Source organism: Astatotilapia calliptera, chromosome 5 (genome assembly GCF_900246225.1).
Source record: "Astatotilapia calliptera chromosome 5, fAstCal1.2, whole genome shotgun sequence".
Lineage (NCBI taxonomy): Eukaryota > Metazoa > Chordata > Actinopteri > Cichliformes > Cichlidae > Astatotilapia > Astatotilapia calliptera.
In genome coordinates, this window is record NC_039306.1 from 33,507,852 (window position 1) to 33,532,690 (window position 24,839).

Here is a 24,839-nt window from a genome sequence, read left to right on the forward strand (position 1 = left end):
TTACTTATGGTGAGTAGTGTGTCAGCTTCTTTAGACTACATATTTGCAGCAGCATCCAACAAGCAGGAAAAGTGGCAGTGGAACAGCAGAAGTAACTACATAAATGTTGTATTTGTCAGGATGGAAAATAATGTTCAAAGTTCTTTTACACATTTGACACAGGCTTCACATTTATATGGTGGACTTACTCGTAGTAAAGCAGCCCTCCTTTGGATGAATCCTGTGCTCCATCTCAGCTGTCAGGATTCATCCACGCTGCCCTCACACACTGACGGGAAACAGGTAGGATAAAAATTTCATCTCAGTGTCTGACTGAAGTTTTTGCTCGTGTATCAGAACATATCAGTTCTTTTTGGCTGCCCTCTTCGTCTGAGTGGGACAACAAAATACCCTTAGTCTGTATGATGTTTGCCAGATTAAGCAACAAGCTCTGTGTGTGTTTGTCGATTATTCGCACTCTGCTTGTTTGCAGCCCACATATTTGTACTGTCTTGGTGGACGGTGTTGGTGATTTCTGATCTAGCTGTCTAGGTTCATATACTGGTGACCACACACAAAGTCTTTCACATATACACATATTAGTGCTTGGTCTTTTTCTTAGGCTAAACTAACCACATGAGTTTCAAGCTTTGACGGTCTCACTTCTCATTCACCTGATTTGGTGTGACACTTGCTGCCAACCTGAAATTTGCATGTAAAAGGCTTAACCTTTCAATCACCACCACAGGCACCAGCTGGTACAATCCACATCAGATCATTTAAATACTCCAGCTTGGTCGCTTGATGAACAAAGCATTCTCTAAGAGAGAGGGTTGCTTCTGTAAGCTGTCATTTAACATCAAAACAAATGACAAGTTGATCAAAAGAGTGATTAGCCTGTTTCATATGGTCAAGGACAGCTACATTAACGTTAGCCGCTAATTGAAGCTTTGTTAGCTTACCTCTGACTCTCCACATGTTGCTGCCATTGTCCGTATCTCCAGCACCTGTGGTACCGTTAAAAAAAACAAACAAGCGCTGCCACACTTTCAGAACTTCGTCATCAGCTTGGTACCAAAGAAGCAGTTCCCTTATCCGTGTTATCAAAAAATCCTGTGTTCGACCATATGTCTTTCACCCAAGAATCAAACCACACATTTTAACTGAACCTAATGGTTGTAAACACACCCATGGATACGCTGGCATCCAGAATCCAATAAGCTCAGAATAACAACTGCCTAAACACGTCTGTCACAGAGACACTCCTTCACCGTGACAAGGTGCCGCTAGGACAGACTGACAGGACACATTATCACTATAGACAACGGCATGTTGTTTCATGCTGTGCTGGGAAATCACAGCAGTTAGCATGCACACATACTATCTAGGTTGTTACCACAGTAACCAATGAAAATAGTTACACGATGCCTGAACAATTGAATCTGACGTGATCGCACGCTGTAATGTGGCACGGCATGCGTAATCACATACAGTACATTCACAGCTAAATGTATGTGGGTGTGACATGCAAATTAGATTAGAAACTGGTGTTGGGGAGTTTGTGTTTACCAGGGAGAAAGGGTCTAATAAAAGAAATGCATTGAAGGAAATACAGGATGCAACAATCTGGTGTTTAAAAGTCAGGGATCTTGTGGATCCTGACATTACATAAATGCCATGCTGAATTACTGGAGTACCATGTTAAATGTATGTGAAAATGTATGTGAAAAAGCCAACTGGATGCCAAAACAAATGCCAACATCAAGCAGCTCCTGTGCCTGATCTGCATAAATATGTTTGCTTCAGCTTGTTTTTACAGGATAATCTGCTTGGGAGAAATCCTGCAAATAGACTAAAAACATCTATATTCATCACCATCATGGTCCTGCAGATTACAAACGGGTTGTACATTTAGAATGAAAGAGACTGTCATCTTGGCTACTGCACCAACAACATTACAAGTGAAATGCAGCAGCAATCTTTGAATGTTCTGAAAAAACACATCATGTGATTTCTGCTTTAATCCTCCTTTCAAGTCTGTCTTAGAGGTTGGGCTAAAATCTGGGAAAAGGCTTCAGTAACCTCCTACACCAGGTTGTTTTTCAGTGGAGTAACCTATTTTTCATTATTTAGAGGTGAGATCAAACACATGGTGTGTTTATTCTGCTCTACAACTGACCCCGTGTGTACCCTCCCTCTCTCTCTGTGGGTGCACATAGGCATTTAAGCAAGGCATTGTTTATTGGCCAACAGCTCTCCCAGCACAGTCTGAATCAATCAGGGTTTGGCTCAAACAAGCCTTATCTGGTAAAATCCTCTATTGATATGCATGTTTGAGTTCAGAGAAGAAAAGACAAAGAAAAAAGACACCTCAGGAGAGAACCAGCTATTAGCAGGAGAGCTAACTTAACATGGAGGAAGCTAACAGCAAATAGTCAGTAGTTTATAAGTATTTCACCCGCTGCACAAACAGCTTTTCCTTCTATCCTCTCAATACTTTTTGAAGGATGCACAAACTGGACTCAAGTGAGATGATGCAGCTGAAAAGGGTGGATTCAGTCGCTGCCCTCTGGAATGCACTCATGCTAATGTTAAGTCTAATACTTTCATTACACTTATAGTGCCTTAATTTGCTGTCAGTCAACTCAATTAATATTATTTCATATCATCTCTCTTGTTAGCTCCGGTGAATACGAGGACTGCACTCACAGTGAGACTGAGAACAGGGAAATAGTGTGGCTATGCTCTGAAACCCATTCTTCTATATAACTCGGGCCACACAATAACAGTTTAGTGCTAGGGGTGGGTTTTAATAATCGATTCATCGATTAAAATCGATTCTGGCTTGGATAACGTGATATCGATTCATTAAAATCCTGAATAGATTTTTTATATAAATGTATTTTGCCCAGAATTCCAGAATCTCAGGTGAAACGTCACAAATTTTTGACAACCACCAAACATTTAAAACAGTAAATAAGAGCAGGAGCACGGCTTCTGCACAAAGACGTAAACACAAAGCGTGGACCTGCGGATCAAAATCAGTGAGATGTCGCCTTTCTCACCTGACAGCACGGACACGGTCGGGGCTGAAAGCCGACAGCTCGCTGATTCTGATGTTTCGGCGGGTCCGTGCTTTGTGTTTACGCCCTTTTTGCACTGATTCTAAAGCTGTTAGTTTGATCTCTCTCCAAACAATATTGATTGAACCAGCAGCAAAAGAAGATCCAAACTAAGCTTCACATAAACATTGTCATGGACTCCCTCTGACTTTTGCTGTTTTGCTTCCACCACAATAAAATCACACTTCATGCACAGCTCTCTCTCTCTCGCTCTCTCTCTCTGAACAGTTTCCCGTCTATCCCCGAAATCAGTTTTCTGCATTATTTTCTTGCTTGTTACGCACAAGTCTACCGTTCTTACAGCGCTGTCGGCCGCTTTTTTTTTTTTCCTTTTACTTACTTCCGAAAAGAAAACCTAATTTCTCCCGTTCAACAGGCTTCTGAACAAATTTAAACTTTTTAAAATTATGCAAAACGCTTAGCTGTGTCTCTAATAAAACTGCTGTAACTTCAGAGGTAATATTCATAAGTTGATTAATAGTTTTCTTTCGTTTTTGATCTACTGCAGAATATTTTTATAAAATCCCAGAACAGGAAAACCACCTACATGTTTTTCTGTGTTTTATCTTCAGCTACTTTGACACAAAGGCATCTGCTGTGATGCTCACACCTTTGATAAAGTCTTGCGTGTGTCAGCTTCCTTTTTATAGATACAAAAATATGTAAATGTACTGATCTGAATTATAATATTTCTGACTGTCTGAGGCAAAATTTCCCAGATTAAAATCAAATTGAATCGAATCAAATCGAATCGAATTGAATCGAATCATGGATCGAATCGATTCAGGACCATGTGAATCGGAATAGAATCGATTCTAGAAATCAGTGATGATACCCAGCCCTCTTTAGTGCAGCGTTGAGTGCAAGCACGTTTTTGGGGAGCACTCCTACATACTGTGAACTTAATGACACCAGTTCACATGCTTATAGGGACAGCAGTACTGGTGAAACATTTTCCAGTAAATTGGGCGGGTTTTGTTTAAACAGAGATATAGCTTGTTGTATCGTAGGCTAGTATGTGTAGTTTAGGTTTGTGAACTCAAATGACACTTAAATACTTTGGTTGATATTTGAAATAATATAAATGTTACAATGTTATAATGAACACACTTTTTTCAGCTATAATAAAAAGACATGTCAAGAAGGCCCCAGACATTCAGCATCATTCAGTGGTTCCAAATTCCACCACCAGGAAAAGGTAGCTTGAATTCATAACAGCCAGAAGCACTATCGAGTATATTGCCTTGTAATTAAAATACTGGGAAACCTGGGTTATGTGGTGCTTGGATCACTGCATGTTTCATATCTATTGCCCCATCACAGTTGGGGAGATTCCACTTCTCTCAAAGCCCAGAGCAATCTCCTTTCAATCAGGAGCTTTTGGCACAGGAAGACATTCGTCCACCAGTGTCACAATGTTTGAAACGGACTCAGGCGCAGACCAGAAATCCTTGGCAAAAGAGAGTGCGTTTATTTACAGTGAGACACCAGGTGCAAATATATATACAGTGTGGCAGGGAAAGGGATCCGGGGCTCCAGGGTCCAGGGGAAACAGGGATTAATGTTATACAAGCTCCTCTCCTCGGCAGATTCCAAAAACACACACGCTCTCTCGGGTCCAGGGCAGATCTACACACACACACACACACACACACACACACACACACACACACACACACACACACAGAAAGTCTCCAATCAGCTGGGATTGGCTGCAGGTGTGCCGGTGAGCACAGGTGCGTGGGCCAGGGGCGGGAGCCCGTAATGAGCACCGCCCCGGCAGAGGAGAGAGAGAGAGAGAGCAAAGCAAACAAACAAAACATGTTGCCTATCACAGAGTCAGCCAGCGAGGCACGGGGACCATGATAGCCAGGGTTTCCTATATCGCCTTGGTGACATCTGGCACAATGTATATCACAGTGGAGATGCCCACCCCGTAACTGGAGCCAATCATGTTGAAGGAGTCACCAGACTAACAACATCATTCAAGTTCAAGTTTAAAAGCTTAGAAAATTGTTACTTTGTTATACCTGGAGTCACCAGTATTATTACCTTAATAGTATCAATGAAACTGACTCCTACTAACCACAGTCATTTAGTAGCGTTTTTATATGGGCTATTTTATTTAGGCCTATTAAAAAAATAAAATCACAAACAAGTGTAACTGCTATTAAAACAGAGCCAGAAAGTCTTGGTAAACAATTTCAATTCATGAATAGCTTCTCAGTCGCCTAATGCTAAATGCATTGCTTTATTCTAAACAGACTTAACAGGAGTGTTCGCTTTTCACATTTTATTTTTACATAAATTACCCACCTCAGACAAATTGCTGAACGTTTCTTTGGAGAAATTGCCTCTCAGAAATTTGACCGATCCCGACAAATCCCAGTCCAACTCTCACCAGCAGAATGTTTATTGAATCGCTCATTGCTAAGTCGAGAGTACACTCGGAACCTGTCGGAGCTCCTTCACAAACCTGAGTGGCTCATGCAGGAGCTGCAACCTGTTTCTTGTAATTCACCTTCTTCTTTATAGATGACAGGTTCATGTTGAAAGTAGTGGTTGTTCTCTTCAATATTTCAAACTTCCACTTTATGTCCTGGTAACAGATGTTTTTTGACTGTACTTAAATACCATGAGTTTATTGCTTTAAGCTTCAAACTGTCGTCCCTCACCGTGAGTGTCAGCATCACAGCTGCTCTCTGTTTCTTTTACCTGATGTTGCCATGACTATTATTTCACATTTAGCTCAGCAGCTTGGTATGCCTGCTGATCAACATGCCAGGTATAAGTAACAATCAAACTTCCATTTTTTGTCCATCGTCTGACAACCGAAACGGTAAAATATGTTATGAGAACAACATCACCGTGAATCGGACTCCATTAAATGATTTCGTAAATGATCACAGAGCTTTGGGACATCTTACTCCTTCACTTTTCTGTTCTTTCGTATTTATTCTGCTATGTATGTAGAAAGACATAGTCCCAAACTAATGAGTAGAATCATTAAGATCCAAATACTTCCTCAACCATACTTTAATTTTAAGTCCAATGCCTACAAAAGGGAGACAGTCGTCATGGCCCAGGTTGGCACACACTGGCTAGAATGGCAGTGCTTATTTCCTGTAGTGCTGATTGAGTCTGCAGATATATACAGTATCCAAGATGTAAATACAGCTGAGCATTTTGCCATATCCATCTTGGTGTTTTGAAACTGGATATCAACAGACAAGGTCTGACAAACCCACAGACACTGCACACTCAAATGCAAGCTAGTAGATAGAGTCACCCCAAAGCACAGCCTGCTTTAGCCTCCTTTTTGACCCTAATGGGACCATCAAAAACATTGTGCTGTATTAAATAAGCCTTGCGATTGATACCATTAACTCATCAGAAAAGGCTTCTGATACTGCCATATTGAAGGGTTGTGCTCTCACACACTTCTTGACAAAGACTATAAATAAATAAATACATTCAATGTTTAATTTCAATATCCAGCTAATATTCATTCGCTGTTCCTTGATTATGCTAGGCTAATCATTAACCACTCTCCCTCTCTACATGCAGTAAGAGCTGCACAGGTGGATACAGGTGGATGGTGCTACGTTAGCCTCACAGCAGTGCTGGCTACTACAACTTTTCTGGTGGGAATCCAGCTGATTACAGCTGAACAGTTTTTAAAATATTCAACTTTACAATTGAATTTTGAGTATCAGTTGAAAGCACTATTCGGCACACCTAAAGAATAATCTGTGCATAAATCATTTGCTACTGTAGTTTATACATAAGATTCCTTCTTTTCTTGCATTGTACAAATGAATAGCACCTTCCTTAAAATTTCACTAAAATAGTTGTATCAGTAAGGAAAAGTCAAATATCTCATATACAAATTCTGAATGATAAAGAGTTCAACCAAAATTGTAGTTAGTCTCTGCTGCCTTTACAGCATAAACTGTGACAGGATGGATAACTAACCTGTGATTGGGTTTGAAAAGCAAGAAGTGTACCTGATAATGGTTAACAACATGTGACGTGATGTTTTTGTGTAATGTATGTATGGTCGGAGGGTAAGATGGCGCCACCATTGCGTGCAATAGGTCGGCAGCCTTAACCCTCTCAAGGCAGGCATTGCAGATTTGCAACAGTTAAAAACTAACAACCTGATTACCCCACATACATATTTTATGAGGTTTTTTTACTCAGAAGTATCACTGCAGGACTGTGCATTAGCAACAAAAAGTTTAATTTGAGCCTGAGAGGGTTAACCTGAAATTTCCCCTGTGGGACTAATAAAGGTATATCAAATCAAATCAAACTCTTTCTATCCATTTATAATGCAGCTGGTGACATCCTTCCTGTCTTCTTACACCTATCGTCTAACTCAAAAGCACTCTGTGTGCTCACTGGATGAAACTGAACATTTAAACGCAGCAGTAGGGCTGTGCGATATGACCAAAATCTCATATCCTGATATAAGACATCTATCGTCCTGATAACGATATAAATCACAAAAAATTTACATTTTCTGAAAGTTCTGTGAATCTCGGGCAGCTCGACTTGCGTGAAGTGTTTCCAGCTGGGCGTTGTATACCTGGAGTCGAGTGTTTTAACCGATGCATGAAACTATACATTTTTAGACATAAGTTGTAACGGCCGCCGTTTTCTTTGTATTTATTACACGGCGTACTGCGGGGTAAAGCCTGTTCTAGCGTTTGATTCTAAGGTTTATTTTTTGGCACCTGGCGGCTCTTTTTTACTTCTCATCCGTAAACACTCTGCATCTTTCACGTAATTCAGTTTATTTTGAAAAGTCTCAACAGGATCTTGAGCTTTATTGTGAAAGGTTTATGTGGAAAATAAACAAGCGGAGACGCGATGGTTTTACGGTCATTGTTGCAAACTACAACCCATAAAAACAGGCGCTTGTCCGTCTGTAGTGTGGTTATATTAAATATAAGAGAAAGAGAGAACTTTAAGGAATTAATATAACCACTACAGTGACCATCAAAACCATGAAAAAATATTGCCGTAAACAGTTTATTTTGCGACACCACAAAACAAACGATAGTATAAAATGAAACGATAGATGTTTTTATATTGTCATCCGATATATATCCTTATATCGAACAGCACTGCACAGCAACACACAGTTCTCACTGTGACATTTTAATAAAACCAGTGCTGTTCCATATTCAACTGCTAAACTTGAGCAGCACACTACCTAAAAGCCTCTTTTAGCACTTTAAGTAATATTCTGAGGATCTGGTTTCAGAAGCTGATAATGGGTTTTATGTTTGTGGCTCCTTGTGGGATGATTAGAAGGACTGGCAGTAAGAGCTGCCATAGCTGAACTGACACTGACAGAGAAAGCTAAAGAAGCTCCGACTTCACATGAAGAAAATGCTAACACAAAGTGTGAAACACACTGACAGGTAATGTTTGGGGAGAGCCATGTAAAACTGCCATATTGAAGAGAGGTGCACACTTTGGAAGGAGTTAGTTAAAGAAAGTTAAAGAGGAACTTCCTTTGGATAGGAGTTTCCGGACAGCAGGGCCTTTGTCTGCTTTACTTCAAGCCAGCCACAGTATACTCTATCTGACATTTACATAGCCTCTTAGCTGTAATAGCTTGAGGTGCAATAGCTCTTCTCAAGAGAACATGTGGCAAATTCCAGTCTTACTATATTCAGCCTCTCCGGCTGACAGATCCACAGCTCAGCTCCTCGCAGCCGGCTGAATCACCTTGTTGTTCCCAGCTGAAACCCTGCCACTGATCAGCCTGAAGATTAGATGGGGCTCTGGCATTCCTGGCTGCCCAGCTCCATCTGATTTAGTGCTCCAGACAATAACAGGCAAATGTGCTTCTGCACAAAGCAGGGAAAAATGAACATGTCTGATGGCTTATGGGTTGCACTCTATTGTGTGAATCTGAGCTGACCTCTAGATCAATAGGCCAGGAGGAGGAGAGACTACATCCCTCAGCCTCCAGAGATGCAAAGGCTGCTCTCTTCACTAATCTTATCTCCGCTGTATGCAAACAAACACACCATGAGCTATCATTATTAAAATGCTTTCAGCAGACAGAGACTTCGTGGTAGGAAATCACAATGAGGTGTAATTATCTTGCTGCTGTCACCAGAGCTTCTTTAAACTATGCTGCTGCTTGCCATCATGCTATGCTATATTAGCATTTACATATTTTACACAAGACTGAAATTACAAAATGCTCCAGCGCAGCTGTTCCTGTGTCTGTGCTCGCACCCATGAAGTCAACTGGCAGCCTAAATCTGCCAGCACAGGGTCCAGGTCCTGTAATGAGCGAGCAGAGACTAAATCAGTTGTGGCTGATTGTTGGCTGAGGCTGTTGGGGAGCAGTTGGCGTCTCTCTTATCTGTATTTAAAAGGCAAACAGATCGCTTGTGTTTCCCTCCCTCTGGCTGTCCTTATGGTTTTTATGTGTCATTTATTCGAGTGTGTTTGGGCGTGTCTGTGTGCTCAGCTGGCAGATGCAGTAAAAGTGAGAACACTGCCGCTTTTAAGGGGGAGAAAATAGAGCACCTTTTTCTTTCTCCTGCTCTGGCTTTCACAACACTCCACCGGTCCATTAAAACCCAAACACACTGACCACCTATCAAGCAGGAAAAAGCTGCTCCATTGTGATGAATGGAGAAGTCACCTAACGTCAGGTTGCCTGCCAATTTTACCTGTTTAACGACAAAACTAATCCTTAGTGTCAAAGCTGAAGTAAATCCTTATGTGTGGTCGACAACATGACAAGATGCTCTTATATCAGGATGCAGCCATTCACAGCATTTTCCAGTATAGTATAACAGCTGGTTATAGCCAGTATCCGGTTGTTCAGTGATGACGCGACGAATCCTACTTCCGGGTCTAAAGTAGTCTGCGTTTAATATGGCTTTTGTGTTGTTAACATGTTTAATGTTTTGTATTTTCTTCTATTTGATCTCAAAAAGCTCCTAAAACAGTCAGTGATCACTGTTGACCTCCCTCGGCTTTTATTACCGCTAATCATTTATTTAAGCTCAGTTTTTAAAACCTTAGGATGTAACTACAGCCCAGCCCATGCAGCAGTATATGAATGACTAACCTCGTATTGTGGATGGATTATCTCAGTTGTTCTCCTGGCTGAAGTTTGGTCCTTTTACAGCATCCTGCCATGCGATTACATTTGTTCCTGACCACCGAGAACACTCATGTTAACTTTTATCGAGTGAAAAAAAAGTTAGCTTGTTTATATTATGCTAACATAGCTGTGTCGCTAGCGGTCACGTAGCATATCATTATATACCAGCTAGCCAAACTTCAGTAACCCTACAAACGTCACTGCTGTTTAGTTTTCTGTCTTCATTTATGCTGGAAGTGATAACAGAGCTGTACGTTTTAATTTGTTTCCAAAACCCCGCAGTCAGGACATGCTATATTGTATTTAGATAGAAACTAGCGAGCTAACTTCTAACTCCGTTAAATGTCATAAATTCCGTTTTCATGGATGCCTGGATGTTAAACTCAATTGTTACACCTGGTAGAGGAGAACGCTGATCATTTTATTAAAGATGAAAGACTTTAGACAGTTTTTCAACTCTCAGTAATGCCATAGTGATCGTTTGATATATGGACCTGCAGCGGCGTTTAGGCCCAGACCCGGCTAGTGACGTCAGACTGAACAACCGGATAGTCACAGGATTCCATGAGTTTTGTCATTTCTTCTTATTTTGTGGTCTGCTTCCTTAAGAATTTGGCTAGGTGCTGGTCACCAAAAGGTGGTGGATTTTCTGTTAAGCTGTGTTGAGCAACAGTCAGAGCTGCACACAACCATCTGGACACTGCTCTAACACAGAGCATCATGTATGACTAGTAAGTGTAGCGTCATGTAGATCTAGTATCACAGAAAAAGGACATTCTTGTGTTGGACAAAAGGTTGAGCTAACTTAGCTAGCTGACTGTGTTTGCTAGCTCTTTACCAACACCAATACCATCACTTAAACTGACACATTACAGACTGGAAACCGTGCTTATTAGCATATTTTACCCTCACTTTTTGTTCAATTTAAAACAAAACTGACTGTTGGACTGACAGTGGCTGGTTCAAAACTGTGAACATAGTCTCCAGTTTCCAGTCTCATTGCTATAGGTATATAAAATTAAGCACCTAGTGATGCAACAGGTTCTCATCCCAACGTGTAAAATAGCTACGATTGTGACAAATCGTCACTATTTTACGCATTGGGAATGAGAGTAGGCGGGAATAGGGCTGGGCCATATCATATCGTTCACGGATATCGAATATCGGTATAATGTTGCGCAACGATAAGAAAATGAAATATTGCGATAGAATATGGGTAAAACGTGCATGAGCGCACTACACATACTCGTTTTCATACGCACATTTTCGCACATTTTCATACATGCATGGCGGCGACAGAGAATGAGAAGGGTGAAAGCAGATCGTTGAATGAAACGGATGAACCAGAATCGGTTTGTAAAAATGCTGCAACTGCTGCTGGAACTGGTTTAGCTTTCGTCCGTCAGATACACAACAAAGCACTATTTTTGGTAGAGCATGCTAGCGGGCCGTCGTTATTACCGTGTTTTTTGGAAAATGCGGCACACTTAAAATCAATCCTTTGATTTTTCTGAAAATCGGCAGTGCCCCTTATAATCAGGGGTGCACATAAGTGGTCCGCAGGTGCGCATTCACTGTCAAAATAAAAAACGTGCACAAGATAAGAAGTTGCAACGCGCGTTTGTGTACATAAGATTTTCTGGAGGAGGACAGACATTTGTTTAAAACTCTTAAAGATGTCGAAGAAGCTCCTTTAAGCAGTTACTTTGGTGTTCCTCCACCTCCAAAGAAATGTCAGAAGGAGTCCGAACCGCAAAAGAAGCGCGTATTCTCGGAGAAGTGGTTGCAGGAGGTGAGCTGGCTTCAAAAAAAATGATGAATGCACAGAGATGTGGTGCAGAATATGCCGTGAAAATCCCACTCTAGCGGACAAAAACAGTGCCTTTTATGTGTACGCAAACGCGCGTTGCAACTTCTTATCTGGTGCACGTCTTTTATTTTGACAGCGAATGCGCACGTGCTTATAATCCCGTGTGCCTTTTGTATGAATTCTGGTTGTGTTTACTGACCTCGAAACAATTGTATGTACACGGCGCTCGAAAATCTGTCAAATGTTTTAGTACGACTTTGCTAAGCTACAAACCCGCACCGCTTGATGGATTGTCGGAGCATTATGGCTATCGTAGGCAGGAGCCTCGCGGAGTGATACGTACTGTGTTTCAACATAATATTACCGTATTGTGTGTGTATAACCTCTTTGTAAGTTTTGTGGATATTATACATGGTTATGCTGAGGATATGTCGGCCAATTTCCACTGGAAATGCCTTTTGGTTAAACTGTCAGCAAAGAATTTGCATTTGCACTGTTACATTTTTATATAACTTTAATGCACATAAAAATCAGCTGCTTGTTTAAGTGAAAATACATTGATGTTTTTTTTGCACTAATAAAGTTGTGGAGTTGTAAAGTATTTTGTCTAGTGTCAATTATATCGTCAGTTATATCGTTATCGCAAATTTTCAAATTATATTTGAAAAAAAAAATTTTTGGTCATATCGACCTGCTCTAGGTGGGAATTAATCTATACATGAGAAATAAAAATAATAATAATAACAAAGCACTATTACCTTAATCTGTTCACTTTCAGATCCTGAATCAGCTTGGAATACACTTTGTAACGGCCACAACATGAAGCTATTTTACTGTTGATTTATCATGTGTTTGTGTTGGAATGGACAGCTTGAGCCTCTGCTATATTGGAGTATAGTGAGAACCCAGGGCGCTTTATAAGGACGTGGACGGATACCTTTTGCGTTACTATGAGACGCCTCGGGTGTGACAAATCGTCGGTATATTACGCGTTGGGAATGATAATGCCCTGAGTCATGCAGTCTAAAAACTGTGAAAGAATGAAACTGCTTATGAAATGATTGAGGGTGAAAGACTCCTGAATACCAGTAAGTTGCAGTGAAGTAGAAATTCAGACAAGGAAAATGTCAGTCAAAGCAAAGTAGAGAGCAAATGAAAAGAATGAAGGGATAATTAAAATGTACATAAAACAAATGAAAACAAAAAAAAACAACAAATAAAAACAAACACAACCCTAGAAATCGGTACACATTTCCTGCTTTTTCCATTTTTAGGGTGTTTTTTTTCCAGTTACAGAGATAGAGCTACACAGTCCTTAGAAAAGAATACTTTTCATTATCTTCATAGGTCAACTAATAAAGATGTTTGTTTTTAACTGAGCTATCAAGACTCAAATACAACAAGGAACTGTTCAAAAGCCACCAATAAGGAAACAGCGGACTATGGAGTCAACAAAGAACAGGACACAGATCCCAGGGGACGTTCATCACACACAGTCGTGCCTTGATGCTCAGATGCACAAACGTCTCAATGTGTTTTCAGCTGAGAGTTGGAGTACGCTGAAGCTGTGGATCAACTCATCTGAAGATGCAACTGCATTTTGTATGTGGCTGCGACCGGAGCCATGGAGACAAGACGGAAATAGACGCAGGCACTTAGGAAACAGCAAACATGATCAGAGCTGAGAAAACGAAGCACGATGCATGCTTGGACATGATGTGCCTGCACCGAAAAACGTGGCTGATTACGTAAGGCCAATGCATATTGAATTATCTCTGTACTGTATTGTGTCAGTGAAGACGCACCCCCCACCCCGAACCCCCACTCCCCGAACTCAAACACGGGCATATTCAGGGCATTGTGGTTCTGCTTCCTTTCACTGCTGTGTAGGAGTAGAATTAGACCAAGCTGATGCAGTGTGGCAGTGGTGTGAAGGCTTGAGTGAAGAAAAGAGCAGGAGCGAGAAGCACAAAAACAAGACAGGAAAACTGAAGGAGAAGCGAGAGGGGGGAGGGGTTAGTAATGGTGAGGAGTGGGTGAAGTGGGCTAAGTTAATAGTTGGAGGATATTACATACAGCGATAATGAGAGGGAGGGACAGCTTAATTAGGGGGATGATAGACACTGGGAAGCAAAGCTAAAGGGTTATATGGAGCAAGAGCTCTATTACAGAGGGGAGTTGGGGACATCATAATCCCTGTGGCCTTATAAGTAATTACTATGTGATAGTGAGAGAGAATGGTAAAACCTATCTACTGTCAGCAGAATTGGAATTAACTCCCTAACGGTTCCTTTACTGCAGCATCGTTTAATATGTGTGTGTGTATGTGTGTGTCCGTGCGCGTGTGTTAGCTGCACTTCTAGCCTTTAAAGATTTAAGTGGGTGACTTTCAGAGTGAGCGCATTTGTGCATATTGAGGGCATTTTTTTTCAGGCTGCACTTCTATAAAGAGTGAAACGGTTTAGGTGTAGGAGATGCGTTTAAGGGTGCAGGACTGTGTAACACCCCTCCTCTGGGCATATGGATATAAAATCAGCAGGAGGTAAGGTTAGTGTACTTGAAAATTTTAACCCAGCAAGCAGGCTGGCATGTTTTTTCCCCCTGTCCCACAGACCGATGCGCAGTAACACGCTGCTCACCTGCTGTGGTACAGCAACATTCACCTTGTTAGGCAGAAGAAGGCTTAGACTAACATTACAGGTCCCTGACGATCACTAGCTCCAGTGCTGCACACAGTAATTTAGCAAGCTGTGTACTGTGAGTTCAAGCAGACCATTTTTACTCACCAAAGTAAGTCTCTGACCTGACCTGAAGAAATTCAAATTTCTTCCACTTCGTGTTGCTGTGGCTGAACCAGGTCAGATGTAATTACGGACCTGCTGAGCGGCAAAAGATTTATCAGCCACCGACTAAGTGCAACACCCTCCACTGAAACGCTCGGAAAAGAAGTGAGCAACACAAAAATAACGTGAGACTGTGTGTGTGTGTGTGTGTGTGTGTGTAACCGCTTTATCAGGTGTGTTGGGTGTGGCACCGTACAAAGTGTTGCATTTAGAGTACTATATCCTTTCTCAATAAGCTGTCAAGCCGAAAGTATGGGTTTCACGCCACAGGGTAAAAGACTCTGAACAAACTACACTACAAAGTACTCTAACAGGTTACCTGTGGTAAAGTAACTACCACTGCTGTGGTTGAATAAATATCAATTTTTGAAAGCAGTAACACAAGCTGAGCACACCAAGCTTACACAGAACTACTGGCATCAGCTGCAGTCCACAACTGTTGATTGCTCTGTAAGTAATCTAAATATCTATTATTTTACTTCATAATTCATTAAATAAAGTACGCTGTGTACTTCCTGGGTTATTTCTGGCTTACTACCATGCTCAGTCACCACCGAAACACTCAGAATTACAATCCAACAGCAATGAGTCTGTGTTGAGTAAATAGACAGAAATTTGCATCGTTCTGCTATTTGTGACTATTACTGAATAGATTATACACAAACTGCACCTCATCAAACACAGGAAGCTGTGGTACAACTTTGGTAACGATAAAAAAGCATCTTTGTCAGTTGAATAAACAGCTGTGAAAATGTATTTATAACTAGAAAAGTTACATTTTAGAGTTTTGAACACACTTGTGTCTTTATACTGTACATTGCTGCAGGACCTTCGTTCAGCCTCTGTCTGAAACGCTCCATTTTAAACTGTTACTCAGACAGTTCATGACCGATGTAGAAACCTAAAGAACTGTTGACTACAAATCGTCAGTACAGCCGCTAACAAGAAGTTTTATCCTGATAGGACTTCACACTGTGCCTCTGAGTGAAGATTCAACATGTGAATACTGCTGAAATCACAGAATCACCAAGACTTTAAAGTGTGGCCGGAGATTTTGTCAGTGAACCTCTTTTTGTTATAAAATCAGGATTTAGCAGTGAAAAAAAGAAGCCTGGAAAACGGTGTGAAACTAGAGAGACTATTAGTCTTCAGTTCAACATTTACGATGTTACGCTGGTGCTGAAACATGGAGTTTGACATGAGTGCGTGTTGGCCACCTTGTAATATACTGCTGGGAGAAGCTGGGCTCTAGTGTTTCTAATGAAGCACTCAGGTCACTATCAGTGTAAAAGTGGGACCCTGTCAAAACCAGATCACTACATCTGTGCTTGCTGATCCACCAGCTGTGGGATAAAGAAGAGCTGGCCTCTAAGAAGACCAACACACCAAGTATGTGCTGCTTGTTGAATGATGTAATTAAACACATCTACACACCGCTTGATTTTTGTTTGTTTTTTTCATTCTAAAACATTATCACTTTGCTGCTTGTGAGTTTTCTTTGGTGCTGGTTAAAATGCCTTTGGCAAGCAAAATTATTTCTCTACAAAGAAAAAACCTTGACCTCTTTTTGGGCACACACACTCCACACTCCACACATGGACATGCACCACAACTAAAACCACCAACAGAGCCTAACTGTGGGAAATATAGACTCAACTGTGACCCCATGACATTATTTTAAGTGAATACAATACTGTTGCCAGCCATGTATTCAACAAACTAGACAACTACCATAGGTGGAGACACTACTTGTTTCCATATCACCGCTAACTCAGCTGCCATGCTACTCAGTATGAAGACAGTGCTGAGAGTACAGTAATCAGATATACTGACTTGTATACTGGCTGACGGGTATACAGTTCGGCCTGAAATGTACTCGGGCACAGATAATGAGGACAGCAACAATGAGCCAAAAACAGAAGCAGCGCAGGTGCATGTGAGGCTGCAGCAGAAAAACAGAGTCATGTAAGCCAGGCTACACTCTGGTTTCAGTAAACTGCATACATAACAGAGCAGAACGAGGCTACAGGCCAATATTACAAAAAGAAAAAAACAAAAACTCAAAAAAGCAACCAATTTGTGTCATCAGCAGGAAAGATCTAACCTGGGGACTTTTGTGCAAACACACACACACACACAGTTCATTACCTAGTGTTTGCTAATCCTGCTCCCGATGCTTCGACTGTTTAGTTAAGATAAGAACCTTTTGTTAAAACATGTGCAGCCCTGCAGTTTTTCCCCTGCTTATTTTCTGATTTACTAAAGAGATGTGAAAGAATCCTGCAGTTTCACTTTATATTTCAGAAAATCATTCACAAGATGAGTGAACGTGACATGAAAATGTTTCTCCCAGACACAGTTTGTGAGGCATTCAAGGCACTACAGGACTACACTGTAAAAAAATTGTAATATAAAAGTATTTTATTGTGCATTTTACAGTTTTGTAGTGTTTTTCTAGAATATCATTAAATTTACATAAATAGACAGTGATTTTACATTTCAAATGTAAATTAACGTAAAATCACTGTAAATGTAATAAAACATAATTTTCTTGTTTTTTAAATATATTTGTGTGTACATATGCATATTTAGATTGTTAAAATACATTCACAAATGTATCATAATTTCACAAATATTTGTCCGTTATTTGAAAGATTGAACTGTTAAATTCAAATGTAATGCTATGGAAAAATATATAAAATGATTCTTATGAACTTTTTTTACATCAAATAATGTTATTTAGGGTGATCGTGGCTCAAAAGTTGGGAGTTCGCCTTGTAATCAGAAGGTTGCCGGTTCGAGCACCGGCTCAGACACTCTCGATGTATCCTTGGGCAAGACACTTCACCTACCACCTACTGGTGATGGCCAGAGGGGCCGATGGCGCGACATGGCAGCCTCGCCTCTGTCAGTCTGTCCCAGGGCAGCTGTGGCTACAGCTGTAGCTGCCTCCACCAGTGTGTGAATGTGAGAGTGAATGAATAGTGGTATTGTAAAGCGCTTTGAGGGTCTCGAAAAGCGCTATATAAATGCAATCCATTATTATTTAAACCAACTGTTAACTGTATATTTCTGTACATTTAAGTATTATTATTCATATTGCCGCATTCATTGACCTTGTTTATAGGTAATTTCATCGTTTAATCACATTAAAATGTTCCTAATTTAATGTTTAAAAGCACTTGAAAAGGGCAAAATCCCATGTAAAATTAGGGCAACAAACTGTATTGTCATTACTGAAAATAACCGTATTTTCATGGGAAAGTTATTTTCTGTTATTTTATGATATTATTTTGGCGCCCCAGCTGCCAGAATATTACTGTTTTTTCAGGATTTTTTTTTACAGTGTACAGTGTCCTTACTGTTACTATCAAGTTAAAGAAATGTTACCTGCAAATGAATTTTTGTTTACTTCACAGCAAAAATGACAAAAAAGACTGACTCTGTGCTGAAGTGCATACAAACTAAACTAATGTGACTATTCACTGTTACATTGATTTTAGGCAAAATGTTATTATCTGTTGTTCATTTGGTGAGTTTCTTCATACAGCTGGTGAACAATGTAAAATAGTTCACTCTGCATAGACATACATGTTTACTGTGTGTTTTGTAACACAACCATATCACCCAAAGCATGTGCTACCAGCTGTCAAACAAAACTGTGACTTTGGAGACCTACTGCCAGACTGATATTTTTAAGTGCCATTTGCCTTGTCAGGCTGTTGGGATGATGAGCCATCATCCCAACAGCACTCACTGACTGACACACACACTGACGCACACATGTGTGCACACACAGTATTATCAGTTGTAAATTTCTTGCTAACATCAATAGGAAGGAGCTCTGTCCTTAGTTTGTCTTACGAATAATGGGTGTGCTGGTGTTACAGCGAGGCAGGCATTGATTTAACATAATGCACCACTGCGAGCTATGCACAACAATTGGCTGAAATGCTATTTATGTGTGTGTCTGAGCATGTGGGTGTGCGCACACAAGGAACCAATCAATGCATGTGTAGACAGGAAAAGATGCGAGCAGGAAGAGAAGGTGTAGTGAAAGAAAAGCAGAGGTGTTGGAGGTGAGGCCTTCCAACTAGAAGAAAACTAATGGCACTACCTTCAGTTTGGAATCCCACAGAGGAAGCTCTGGGTAATCTCTCAGCCTCACCTGTGAAGTCAAGAAGTTGGCACTTTAAAACTCTGCACCTCACTGTCTTATACAATCCTCAGATTTCATGACCTGTTCAAAGATTGCACCAACTCAAACTCGTTTGTCTGTTTAGTAGGGACCATGGGACCATTAAAATAGCATGTTAGGCAAGTGGACTGACCATTTGCAGGCCATTTGGGCATGTGATGGGCTTTCCATTGATTAAGTTCACTGGTCCCTGGCTGGCTACAATAGACACTTACAGATGAGTTGTCAAAAACAATCTATGCTCAAATGTGAATCAATGCTAAAATTAATATCAAATTACTATTTTCATTTGCAACAATATTGATGCTAACAGTGCCATTTTTGCCTCCTCCAGCTGACACATAACTTTACAGCACTGCTGCACACAGACAGGCACAGAGTAGTTAATATTCATAACACTGAACAACACAGTAGCATTAATTTAAAGAGGTCAGTAAAGCTCCGGTTTCAACAACATTGAAGTATTAAACAGTAATCAGAAATGTTAACCTGGCTGATGCACACATTTAAGTTAGTTTTTTAACTATTAGCAATTATCCGATAGCAAAATTAGTCATCAGTTATCACTAACGTAGTAGCTAGTGGACTGCAGGTCGCAGATGGAACATTGAGCCGTGACAGAGCAGATTAAAGACACACGAAGGACGTGTGTCTTTAATCTGCGGTGTGGTGTGGTTCTGGCTCTGTGGAGCAGCAAGGAAAACATAGCTGAGTGTGGAGAATTGATCTGAGCAAATAAAGAGTAAAATGCAGAGCAGAAATCAGATGGGTTTCAGGCCTGAAGAGCAGAGCTGAGGAACTGAAGGGCTGCAGATTCAGGGAGAAGCATGACAGGTGGATAAGAAAGAGGTTGCAGGCAGATGTTAATAAGATGATAAACCTTAAATTTTCAGTTTTAGAATGCAGTAAACCTGTTTATTTTAGTGTAACTAAAACTCAATTTTAGTCAAGTTTTTCCATAATGTTCTTCTTCGACAGTATCTTAATACATGCTCATCCAGGTGAGTTAATCCCAAAAGGTTGATTCTGTTCATCTGGACGCAGCGTTTTCAGTGGGAGAAACGTTTCATCACTCATCCAAGTAACTTCTTCAGTCTCAGCTGACTGCAGGTTTCCCCAACCTTATAAACAGTACATTTGCACAATGACTAAAACCAGCCCCCTGAATGAACAATGGGTTGTCATGACCACTGACTAACAAACACTGATCAAAGATCACTGATCATGTCCATGGGGAAATCAGGTTTCCCCAAACTGTTTATAAGGTTGATGAAACCAGCAGTCAGCTGAGACTGAAGAAGTCACTTGGATGAGTGATGAAACGTTTCTCCCGCTGAAAACGCTACGTCCAGATGAACAGAATCAACCTTTTGGGGTTCTTCTACAATAATTAAATAATTAAATGTATTGTGTTGTTTGCTATACTCTTAGTTTATTAGTAGATTCTAAAATATATTTTACCTTAAGGATGTGTAATGAAATGTTCTATTTTCTTTCTTATTTTTTAAAATCTAACTTATAATTGGAAGAATTAGTTGAAAATTATGTTAATTTTGGAAGAAATTATCTCTTTACTATAGTTTCTCTTGTTACAGGATGGGGTCAAAGTCTTACTGTGGGATTGAAAATGGTATTGTAACAAAATAATGGCCTAACCTTTAACAAGCTGTAGCTAAGTGAAGGGCAACTGGTTGGCAAGTGGTTGCAGGATGTTGCTGGCAGTTGATAGCTGAAATTGGTCACGAAAAGGTACAAGGTCCTGCAACAAAAACCACCTTGCAATTGCTTTGGTCATTGACTGGAGTGGTTGCGCAAACCGGAAACTGAGAATGCTTCCCTTCAAACTAAAAGTTGTAAGTTGAAATGTGCTGATTTCTTTAGTAAGGCACATTTGTACTTTGACGAGGAACAGTCTCTGTTTCAGGTTTGCAATATAATACACAATACAAGATTCACTACACCTCTGTGGTTAGTTTTTGAGTGTTTGCAGACAAGTTGGCATCTTCTACGCAAACTATCGGCAACCACTGTAATCTGCTCGCAACCAAAGCAATTACAAGATGGTCTTTGGTGCAGCACCTTTCTTGCAACAGATTTTACCTGGCAGCAACCAGTAACCTCCAGCAACTACTTCCCAACCAGTCGAGGAACACACATTTTTCCCTAGTGTCTGGGTTGGCAGGGTTCGTCAGCTAGTCTCTGGGCCCATGTGACCTGCGTGACCAAGTCTAAACTTGCAGCCTCTTCAATGGCCACCAAGGGGTGATCACTCTTTAAATAAATTGTCTTCTGCCAATTGACATGGTAGTTGTTAGACTTGAAACAGTAGTTAACACTGAGCAAAGGGACCAATGTCTCTCCTGGGGTTTTTCGACATTTATGTAAGTGTAAGCTGAGCTGAGAATTTCCAACTTTGGAGCAAAGAGTAAAATAGAAGAGTGACAATCTCCCTGGGGGAGAAGGGAAGCGAAAGAAATGTCATTCTTCCTCCTTTACATCTGTGCTGAGCCTGAACCTAGACAGACTGAAGACAGACAAGCGTGGTGAATATTGAGTAAGTGACCTTTTGAGATAAGGCCTGGAAGGTCGTTATATTCACTGTCATCACTGTCATGAGGACTGTAACAATGGATCCATCATCATCAATCATTATTTCACAGACTGTGGAAAAAGTTTGGGGAAAGAGAACTAGTGAACTTTGAAAAAACAGGTAAACAGTCCAAGTCAGTTACAACTTTATGGGAACCTAATAATACCTCAACATTAACCATACCTTGATGGAGGTTTGAGTGTACAGCTTTAGGTTAAAACTAATTAGAGAAGTGCAAGAGAAGTGTACTATTAGTATAGTAACATTTCATCCACTAGTTATAGCCATCTATAAGAATCCCCAGTCCATACCCTCATAACCTTTAGCTTGGCAGGCCTGTGTGTGTATGGCAACTCTGTCTGAGTAGGTATTTGTCTATGGAGAGGGGTTTTCAAATGATGCAAACCTGCTCCTGTACAGTTCTTCAAAATCCCCAAATAACTCCCAGTTTTTTATCTAGCATGTTTATCTTGCACTTGATGCTACTTCATGCATTATGCATATTATTATGTGTAATATGAAAACTGTTTGTTATGTTTACATGTGTTTATTTATTTTACTGCAGCAAATAGGAGCAGAAGTTCAAATTTCATTGTATTCCTAAATACAGGGACAGTAAGGACTTTCTGATTTTTGCACTTTGCTAAACATGGATGATGCTGTGCAGCTGTCGAACGCTGACTGGTTGACAAGTGGGCCACAACAGGGAAGGGAACAGCAGAGTTCACCAGGAATGGGAGAAGCACACAAAACAACACATCAAAGATTTAAAAAATACAGTTCGAACACACTGTGACTGCACTGGACACTTTTCATTGTTTTTAACACTTTGTTTCTCTTCACCCCTTTGTAGGTTATAACTTTGCTCTTCTCTCCAACTGGCTGATGGCCCAACAGCAGCACAAGCAACAGTAGCCCACAGAGTGCTTGTACCACATATTTTTTACACTGGCCCCATTTGACAACAAGTAAACAGGCTGTTCATAAATGCTAAAGAAACCAGGCACCACCACCTCTGAACCACCGCTTCTTCTTTAGCCTGCATCAGTTCTAACCAAGTTTATCCAATAAATTGGCAACTTGGGGTATATTGTTGTATGAATGTGCACCTTACAGCACAGGTTTCCACTCTGCTGCCCATGGCTTCACTACATTACTTTTTAAATAATACTGGACTCTCATTCACTGTTACTCTGTGCTATTCTTTAGTGCTATATCACCAATATCTCCCCTTTCTTCAAATCTCTGGACAACCATTAGACAAGTGCTGTTTTTTAGCTTAAGGATGTACAAAAAACTATATTTCAATGTGTAAAGTCAGGGTTTGGAAGAAGTAATAAGTTTGGTATAAGACATAAAAGCACCTCAGTTAACACAACAGTTACTCTCAAGGGACAATGAATGTGTGAGGTTCTCTTAAAATAGTTTTTATGTTAGCCTACCGGACACTATGGAGCCGCTAGCCTACTTATACCCAAGTCACAGCCACTAGCTGAAGTTAAGAGCAGGTAACTTTCTCGAGGTTTCCATCGTGTCGCCTGAATAATGGAACGAGTCCTGAAACGGCGCTAGCTAAAGTACCAGCATTACTTCCCAACTGAGCCGGGAGTCACGTCTATCAGGGAGAGCGATAACGCTTCCATTCATTTCCCCCTCCGGAGCTACTTACTTTTCCCGTTTCCGTCGCCCCTTTTCCCGGCGTGTGTCGCCTCAGTTTTTCCCTCCTCTCCTCCCTCTGGTACCGAGATGGAAAGAGGGAGAGAGGAAGAGAGGATGGAAGAGGAGAGTCAGGTCCAGGCGGAGGAAGATGAGAGACGAGGCGCGCCGCTAAAAGCTCCCACCGCACCGGGAGCTCACAGCGGAGGAGCAGGCGGTAACACGGCTCAGATCCGTTTACCCAGCCTGATATATCGCCATTATGTGGGTCAGAGATGAAGCATTCATCTCCAGTTTTCATCGCACAAGTTCATATTCATTCCGTGTGACGGTATAATCCGAAAGGGGGGGGCATGTGTGTTAACCTATATTTGGTACAGGAGAGCCCACTGACACACTTGAAGTGTTTGAAGTGGAAGAGAAAGACATTGCGTCTCTTATAGACAGGAGCAGAAGATTAGCTGAGATGAGGAGATGGTCTGAATACTTTATGGACGTGGCGCTGTTATAAATTAGGAAATGCAGTTTCCAGTTTCACTGATATCTATTTGATCTCCTTAAAGCATACTTAGATCTTATTTTCTAGAGCAGACATAGCCCTGCACAGACGGACTAACATTAGCTGATCTTTTTTTCTTATGATATTTTACATCAAAGCAGGAAATGCAGAGCTGGAATCAAAATAATGAATGATGGCTGCATTCTGTTTAGGTGTGCTGAGCTTCTGCTCAACTCAGATAGGCTTAGAAGCAACGCGCTACACTTTTGTGCTGCTATTGATGTTATAATAAAAGAAATGCAACACAAGATTGTAGGTTAGGTCACAATATCTTATTGCGCCAAATATATTGACATTTATCACACTATACTTAGCTCATACTGAGTTAGTTTCAGTACTTGAGGCGTTTTCACACCTATAGTTCATTTAGTCTGGTCTGATTCGGTTTTTACTGTGATTTGGTTTCTTTTCACAGCGAGAAATCCAAGCAAACCAAAATGCATCACTTAAAACTACATTAGAAATTCAGTCTGGTTTTTGGGACAGATGTGTCTGGGGCAGGAGGAGTAAAAGTGAAAACAGGAAAAAGGTGTTGTGTTCAGAACTATCAGAGAACATGGAGAGTTTAAGTTCATTTCATGGCTTTTTGCTAGCCCAACAGATCTTTTCATGCATGTAGTACCTTGCTGAATCCCAGAATACAAAGCATGCACAGCATATGGGAGGTTGAGGTCTGCAACTGTTTGAATCAGTTGCCAACTTCAAAGTAACCTTGCTGCATCGAGATGGCGAAAGAACAGCAATGCGAATGACTCAGTCGCCTTTCGGTCTGCGATCAGTTTGTGATTGAATGGGGTCAAGTTGGCAGTTACATTAAATCTGTTTGCGATATTACAGTAATTAACTGATAAATATACCAAAATCACAAATCTGTTACACAGACATTCACGTTAACTGCTTACATTCAGAGTCCAGCCAGAACCTCAGAGATCTGAAAT

General features: G+C 40.8%; 1 protein-coding gene across 1 annotated transcript in view; it reads right to left on the reverse strand.

Moving 5' to 3' along the window:
- Positions 1-23,808, reverse strand: part of klhdc8a (kelch domain containing 8A) — a 67,911-nt gene extending 44,103 nt beyond the window's left edge. The window contains 3 exon segments of the mRNA XM_026169014.1: positions 19,016-19,066; positions 23,356-23,452; positions 23,455-23,808. Of these exon segments, the coding sequence (XP_026024799.1) occupies positions 19,016-19,066; positions 23,356-23,452; positions 23,455-23,643 (337 nt within the window). The 5' untranslated portion in view covers positions 23,644-23,808.
- Positions 23,809-24,839: the final 1,031 nt, after the last annotated feature.